The sequence below is a fragment of the Haliotis cracherodii genome, unplaced genomic scaffold, assembly GCF_022045235.1.
Source record: "Haliotis cracherodii isolate W230 unplaced genomic scaffold, xgHalCrac1.p SCAF_4, whole genome shotgun sequence".
Lineage (NCBI taxonomy): Eukaryota > Metazoa > Mollusca > Gastropoda > Lepetellida > Haliotidae > Haliotis > Haliotis cracherodii.
This window is the reverse complement of record NW_027266297.1, coordinates 12,879,209-12,887,488: the sequence shown is the minus strand read 5'-3', so window position 1 is coordinate 12,887,488 and position 8,280 is coordinate 12,879,209. Positions and strand designations below refer to the sequence as shown.

The following is an 8,280-nucleotide window of genomic DNA, read 5'->3' as shown; positions in this document are numbered from 1 at the left end:
TATATATCTTTCAAAATATTTGATTGTTACAGAGACACGTGACATCGAATAAGTTTCTTTGTACAGTTGCAGACGAGTGGGATATTGTTCCTTTGTGTGGATATTCACGGATACATACCTCGAACAAGGAAGCTGCCAAAATTTATACACATAAATTTGGTAGGTTGCAATTATGGTTTTGCATTTTGTTTTCCTTCATTTGAACCGATTCGTTCTTGTTTCTCTACGTCTTGGTTGGGAAATTCTTCAATGAGCGATAGACGTTGTTTTCACAGGTCTTTTCCTTTGTAAGCGTGTATATATTACCGTCAATTTGTAAAATGTGATTCTCTCAGGCAATTTATAAAATGTGTAAATATTTCAGTCATTTTGACTAAAAAATCTGTCCAGATTGATAAAGATGATCAAAAGGGCCTACAAACATCACAACAGATTATTATGTAGGATTAGAAGCCAAACAACATAGGAATGTACTTTTCAACGTAACATTTTCAGTCTCCTGGTGATGACATTAAACATCAAAATGTTTGGAATTCGTTATCATAATAATACAGATGGAAATGTTTTTCCGTCACTTTGTAAAATAACTGAATATTTAGACGTTTAATAAATTTGAAAATGTTACACATTTTGACAGTAAAAAAATATACACACCATAAAAAAAGCAATGCTCAGGTGAAATATTTACTTTGTGTTGCAAGTCAAAATAGTGTAAACGAAAATCGCAAAATTACAAAGCAAGTGACTTGCTATCAAAACTTCATCACAATTACCGATGCTACCCACAAAGATACCTACATTACCTTATTATCTTGAAAACTGTATTTCATTTTGTTGATCAATGTGACCATACGCCCTTATTACTACCCATAAAAGTGACTGATGCGCTTACGAATGGCGCAGCAGAGGTCGCGAACTAGTCTAGATTTCTGCTATACATCCGGGTACTCACTGGGGAAAAACAATAACAAAGGCAACAACCAGTCCCGGGGAATTGCGTTAGATCAGTGCCCCTTTAAGAATTTCACAGCGCATGATCCTTTATATTATTTTTAAGTAAGTCAGTGAGCAATCAATCGGCTTTGTCAATTATGGCAAGGGCGTTTGTCACTCTGATCAAACTATCTGGTATAATATTTGTTAAATTTGAATTTCAGTGTCAATACGATAAATATCAAAAGTTTGGTTTGGTTTCAGAGTTGGCGCCATGGCTTCAAACAAAAAGATATTCAAGTTGATGTTATTGATAACAACGTTTGTAGCCCTTTTTACGCACATGATCTACTTTCGCGTTATGCTCAGCGATGTAGCAGACAACATCGTCGACTTTTTTGAAGTGTATCCACCTTCATCAATCAATTTATCTTACTGTCCTTCGTCTGGAAATATCAAAACATTTAATGAACAATCGTACATCCTATCGCATTTACTGACAGGGCACTGGAAAACACGTACTTTGACAAAAAAGGAAGATGAAGACATATTGAACTTTCTGTCTGACGTAAATGTCCGTTACACCTTATCAAAGAATTATCAAAGGATTGATGGTCTCTGTGGAAATGTTACCCACACAGGATCTAAAACTGCTGAGTGGATAAGAGCCTTGTGTGATCCTAAAGGAACAACCCCGTGCTGCTTCAACAATAAATGTGCTATGAAGTCTGTGGAGGAATGTGTGTGTCCTGATTGCTATGACATGCGGAACCAGAAACATTCTGAATATTCCACCTGGACCCCTTCAGACCCAAGATATGGCTACAAGGAACACAGCCCCCATGAAGCTTGCAGCATCCTCAGTGGCAGCACCATTTTGTTTGTTGGCGATTCTCTAGTTCGTCATGTATATACAGCCATGGTGTTGCTTGTTACAGGGAATATGAAATATGGTGCTATGAATGATAATGTTCCACAGGGTAAGTGAGAACGTGCTATATGTTTAGCGTTGAAGATTTTATAAATATAGTTTGTTGGGGATGTTTTAGTTAGTCATGTACATGTATATACAACTATTGTGTTGCTTGTTACATGGAATATGAAAGTTTAAGTTCTAAATGAAAATGTACCACATGGTTGAGTAGTGTCATGGTTTGAAAACATAAACGTGTTTCCTGTATAAAGAGTACTCTTTTTTACTGAAATGCTTGATAGGAAAACGGCAAATTTAAAAGGATACCATGAAACAGGTGGTTTGATTGAGATTTACATCTACCATTTGATAATCGTTTTCATTAAGACAGTAGATAATGACTGGAACATTTCCAATAACAACGTGTGTATCCTGATTTGCATGTATTCAGAAGCGCATATTTGAGTAGAAACATCTCACATAGATGTACAATGTAAATTTATATTTACATGTTTAACTATGTTTACAACAAGTTCTATATTTGTCTTTCAGATGTTAGAAACGAGTGTAGTGGAATGTATATGTTCACAGAAAAGGTGTGTCGACTGCATCTGAAGTTCAAACTTGATGCTTGCAATGGAAGAGTCAACCTCGAAATGAAGTATTTATTTTCTGCGGGTTTTGGAAAAAAAATGAAACGAATTATTGCAAAATTAAATAGCAAGTCATTACTTTTCACAGGTATAGGCATTCACAATAATTTTAATCATACTGATGTTCAAAGACTGTTTCTGTTACCAACGCTATACTACAAAGACATCAATAAGAGACCTTGGCCCAAAATGCTGTGGGCAGCGAGTCATGCTCCAGGTATCATGAAGTCCCCGAAAGTGTTGGCCCAGGATTATGACAGTGTCAAATGCTACAATGATAATATGGAACCTTTCCTAAGACGGTGGCAAGTTCCTGTTTTTAATACCTTCAACATGACCGATGGAATGACGAGTTTTGATGGCCAACATTATGGACTTGGGATGAATGTGGCGAAAGCAAATGTAATTTTGAGTTACCTAAATGAATTGAAAAATATAGGATTGTGGTGAAACATATTGTAGGCCCTTATTCCTGCTAATTTGATTTGAGTTTATACAGAAAGAAAAACTTACCATTAATACCTGTAATTATTTAACTTTGGCTGTGTTTTGTCTGAAATCATATACTAGTACATGTACACGAAGGTATCATAATTGCTTCTACTCGCAATGCATATAAAATTAAATACGGAATGTTTTCCTGTTTGAAATATATGTGGACCTTACATATACATGACAAATTACATTTGCATAATTATGTAAAATTGGCTTATCCCCCAAGTGTGAGAAACGTTTATCATGTTGTGATTGGCTTGCACAGCATCACTCTGAAATCCTAACATGGTGAACAGTGAATTAAAGGCTTTGGAATACATGTGATTATCAACAAGCGTTAAGCTTGCGTTTCAACAAAATGGGTATCTTTGTGTAATTCTTCAGCCTTTGGATGACAATTTTATCAGCAATTATTTTACAAGTACTGGTTGCATTTAGTTCATAGTTTTATGCATAAATATATATTTTTCTCATTTGAATCATATTCATCTGTTTTAGAATAAGGAGCATGTCTGTGTTTATAAAGTTTATAACTGTATGATATCTATGTCATTGTTACAGTGTATCTCGAAGTGATGCCCAGCTATATTCAGGTTGGACTGGCCTTAAACTTGTCACAACACTCATTTTACTACCAGCTGCATTCAGTCAATGTGCCTCTGTTTACCCTGCAATGAATGGGTACCCGGTAGATGAGATGGCTATGTGGCTGTTAACCTTCTCGCGCCTCACAGGCAGCTTCAGTTGTATACTCCCCATCGAGCTGATTCCATTGACCGGCGTAACAATGTTATCGCTTTGAGCACACACTGAGCATTATTATCATTTACAGATTGAAATAAATAAATGCAGCAAAGAGGATTTGGGTGAGGTTTGGGTCAGACGGGTTAGGCTCATCATTAGCCCAGGGCTCTTGCCCCCTCTACAGCCCAGACAGCGAATGGGACTTCTCCGAGCTAGCACTGCCAAGTCTTTTCGGAGAGTGTGAAGACTCCCCATTCTCTACAGCCTTCTGCATAACCCAAATTGTCAGAGGGGCTGTATTCCTTGCAGCAAACCCTGGTACTCTCCCAATGTCAGTCAGTGTCATATTGGGAGCTACCAAACCTAAGGCACCGAGAACATCATAGTACTTGGGATGCAAGCGTGATATGTCCGCATATTTGCCATGTGTTTCTTGTCAATCACATTACTGTCAAAGGGACAGAAAACCCAATGATATAATAGATTTCATTGGATTTATCAAAAAGGACAAGATCAGATTTGTTGGCCTGGATATCATCGTCTGAGGATGTTTACAGACCTATTCCAATGAATTTTGTATTTATCATTTTCCATGACGCCCTCTACATGTTCTGGGTCGTACGATGGATAGACCTTTGTCTCAAAACCAGAAGCATGGCCAAGATGGTAATAAAATATCAAACCACTCCATCATGTCGCTTAAGATACTGTATTTGTGACAAAGCTGGGTATCCACTAACTATTGTGTTGGACGGTCTACATTTCATTCTTACATTTTGATGCAAAACTACGCATTGACGGTTTCGAGTGGGAAGTGACTGGTCCTGAGCAGCAAACAAAACATTTTCTGTTTCACTTTTCAGGCCAGCCGACTTCATCCAAGCGAAGGCGGGGTTGCTGATCTTCCCAACACACTGTACATTAACTCGATGCAGTGGTCGCTCAGATAGCCTCTCCTTGAAAAACTGAGTTTGGGACGATTTGATATGGCACTACGCTTGCTTGACACTCATTTCTGTACCGTCAAGCAGTACAGAACCATCAACAAAATCAACACCGACATTGAGATTATGTCCCACATTCTTGGCTCGTTTTAGAAAACTGTCAGACAAATAAATGTGTGCAAAAGTGCACAAAACAATTCTATCATGAAGAGACTCCACATTAATCAAACCACCCCCTCACATCATAATTGGTAAATATAAGCGATTGAGGGAAGAGCGAGGGTGGTGGGATCTATTGTCTGACATGATTCTTCCAAAAGAATACGAAAGGACGGGCACAGCATAAGTATTTGTGACTTTGACTTTATTGCGAGCGTTCAGCTCTTCAGATTTTCTTTAGTCCACATTTGTACTCTGCCCGAAGTTTGTCCTTGATATGGGCATTCTGGAGTTTGCCCCTAATCTGCATCTATAAGTACGTACAGGCCTGGCCTTCCACAAGATGGTCAATAACTCCTCCTCCAAGTAAACTGACTGATCCTCCCTCTTCTACCTTGCCACGTTTCAAATAAAGAATGTTGCATTTGTTGAGTCCAAAATAACATGCCGATATCATAAGAAAAGGACTCGACAAGCAGAATCTATTTTGTGAGTGTCGATCCTCCAATGGCAATAAGTTCAAGATCATCCATGTAAAGGAAGTGAGTAAGTGGTGTTGGGTCTGCTTAGGAGGTCCCGGGTGATTATTATTTCATGTTTGTTATCTATGCTTGATGTGAAACTTTCATCACAAGGGACACACAGGAAGTTCGTCCTCATCTGTTTAAAGCAGATATTCCTGGTTAAACCAACTGTGGCCAATACGACATCGTCGTAAAACGACCCCATCATGTCTTGGTTTGAAATCGCTGTACGCGATAAGGAGTGGAGATAACGGTTTATCAAGAGCTGCTTTAGCTGTTATGCCTACATTACATTGATTTTGCTTTTTAATATAGGCCAAAGCTGTTAATGTACTTTGGCCTCATCAGTGAAGATTGAACTATTATCTGGGATTCTTTAGGAGACAGTTTTGGATCCAATGATGGTGGCATCATGAGAATCATATTTTGTTCGTAATTGGTTATATTCTTGTTGATATACCAAAAGATTTGTTTCGGACTGTTGTAGCTGGGTGAGAGAGAGGTCTGCTTCTGGCTTCACCATATTTAGATCAATATTATCTGCAGTGATGTGTTGTAGAATTCTGATTCCAAGTGGTGGAACAAAGGACAGACCCTTGGGCCTTGGTGGTGGATAGTTTCTATTTTTTCTAAATTGCTTTTGCGGGCCGAACCATAGACAGTGGAACCATAGTCTACCTAGAACGTATTAACGATCTGTACAAGTGAAAGGTCAAGTCAAAGACGTTTATTGTATCAAAGACCATCGGCCCATATAGAATTTACAGATTGGGAGATATAACAAAAAATTTAAAAATATAACATTCCTTTAACAACCGGTGATAATCATGAGGACTTTCTAAGGTAAGGTAATTAAAATTCTGAATTTCCGCTCAGCATGTTATTTCGTAGTTCCATCCCATGTTTTACAAATAAAGACAGTTTAAACATTACATTGGCATCATTCGATGACAAAATAGAAACAAACGCTATTCTACTCGTCTTAGATAAGAAATATTCTGGTATATATTTAGTACGTAATTCTGCATAATAACGACATTCAAAGGTAAAATGTATTTCGTCTTCTATAGCAGAGTGACAGAATGCACAAATTCTTTGTATTTTTTCAAGTGATATATTCCGTCCATAATTAATCATAAGTTTTGACAAGCCAAGTCTGTATTTAATATATACATTTCTTAGGTGACTATTTGTTAAAACTGATAGATATTTTTCTGGTTCTAGTAAAGTCTTAAATGTTCTGTACAAATCATAACGTGAACTGTTTTTCAAGTTGCGTCGCCACCCTTGATAGAACATATTTATTGCTATTTTACGAAAATCATTTAGAAATAAATGTTGATCACCAACAGACTGGTTAAGCCATATATACCCATACCCATGTGAGAATAATAGTGTCCTTATATGCGATACCCATGTAACCTTACCGATACTATCTAAATGAAAGAGCATGTTATAAGCTCTTTTCGAAAGCCGATGTTCTGGCATACGGATGATATTAAACCAATATTTTAAACACTTTATTTGCGAATTAATGTAAAGTGGGTATCTTCCACATTCTCCATATATCATATTATTTGGTGTTGCTATTCCAACGCGAAGAATTCTTTTTACATGCGAGTAGGTGAATTCTTTCTAAACATTCATATCTTCGGTAACCCCACACTTCAGATCCATACAATAATAACTCCAAGTTTAAGTGAAACAGACATTATATTAAGTAAAGCTCGTTTCCCTCGCAGTGATAAGTCAGAAACACATTTGGCCATATTTAGTGTTGAATTAAACATTATGCCGAGATACTTATAACCAGGCCATTAACTACATTAATTTGTTGTCCATTTAAGTACCATCTTTCCCTAAAATTAAAAGGACCCCCTTTTCTGAATACTATAATTTCTGTCTTATCTAAATTTACAGATAAATTCCATTCCTTAGTATATTTATCTAATACATTCAACTGATTCTGTAGACCAATAACAGTGTCAGATAGTAAAATAACATCATCGGCAAAAAGGAGCATAAGAAGTTCAAGGATGTCAGGATACATCTGTATACCATGATCCCCCTGTAGTTGTCAGGGTTTCTCGGATCGCCTTTTTTATGTAGAGGGACTATTTCTGAACAAGACCAACTGCTTGGAAATATTTGATTATCAAAGAGTTTGTTGAAACATTTATGAAGAAATGGCATTATATCCAATTGGGAACATTTAAGCATTTCTATCAGCACTTGATCGGGCCCGGCAGATTTTCCTTTTTTTAACTTATTTATTGATGATGTAATTTCATGTTCAGTTATCGTAGAATTTAGTATGAATGCATCAATATCTGTAAACTGATTAGAACTGAGTTCATTTTCATCATCTAAGTGAGGCGAAAAAACATTGTCATTTGCAAAAATCTCTCTAAAATGGCAAAGCCATTCTGCTTTCGTTATATGATTCTTCTGTCTGGGTTTGTTTTGTAATGATCTTATCTGTTTCCAAAAGCTAGATTGACTATTTATGCTTCTGTGCAATCTTTCAACTGATTTCTTACGTGAAATGGATTTAAATTTTCTGCAACAAATTTTATAATGATTTCTTTGTCTACAGTACACAATTCTGTTAGCGACTGTTCTTTGTGTTCTAAATCTCCTAAGTGCCCTACGTGTTTCTCGTTTCGCTTGTCTACATTCTAGACTTAGTGGTTTTTGATTGGCAAATTGTGAATTATGTCGTATTGTCTTTTTCATGCAGCTAGCGGAGTCTAATACAATGTCGACAAAGTGGCTAATTGCGTTTTCAATAGCATTATCATTTTCTTTAAGGACCATTTCTTTGTTTTCAGTAATATTATATCTGAGGTTATCAAGAAACAAACTGGAGTAATGATCATTCCATACAATTTTCTCTGATGCTTGTGGATCCATAC

General features: G+C 36.8%; 1 protein-coding gene across 1 annotated transcript; it reads left to right on the top strand.

The window, feature by feature from the left end:
• The first annotated feature begins 1,204 nt into the window (after positions 1 to 1,204).
• On the top strand, positions 1,205 to 2,949 carry LOC139480408 (uncharacterized). The gene is made up of 2 exons (XM_071263473.1): positions 1,205 to 1,913; positions 2,399 to 2,949. Exons 1-2 carry the CDS (start codon positions 1,208 to 1,210, stop codon positions 2,947 to 2,949), a joined length of 1,257 nt encoding a protein of 418 aa, XP_071119574.1. The 5' UTR covers positions 1,205 to 1,207.
• The last annotated feature ends 5,331 nt before the right edge of the window (positions 2,950 to 8,280 follow it).

What these genes read in the sequence shown, in the direction of transcription:
- LOC139480408 (XM_071263473.1), top strand. Translation starts at nt 1,208, where the DNA reads ATGGCTTCAAACAAAAAGATATTCAAGTTGATGTTATTGATAACAACG. An exon ending in GAATGATAATGTTCCACAGG is followed by an intron (nt 1,914 to 2,398) that starts GTAAGTGAGAAC and finishes TTTGTCTTTCAG; the next exon opens with ATGTTAGAAACGAGTGTAGT.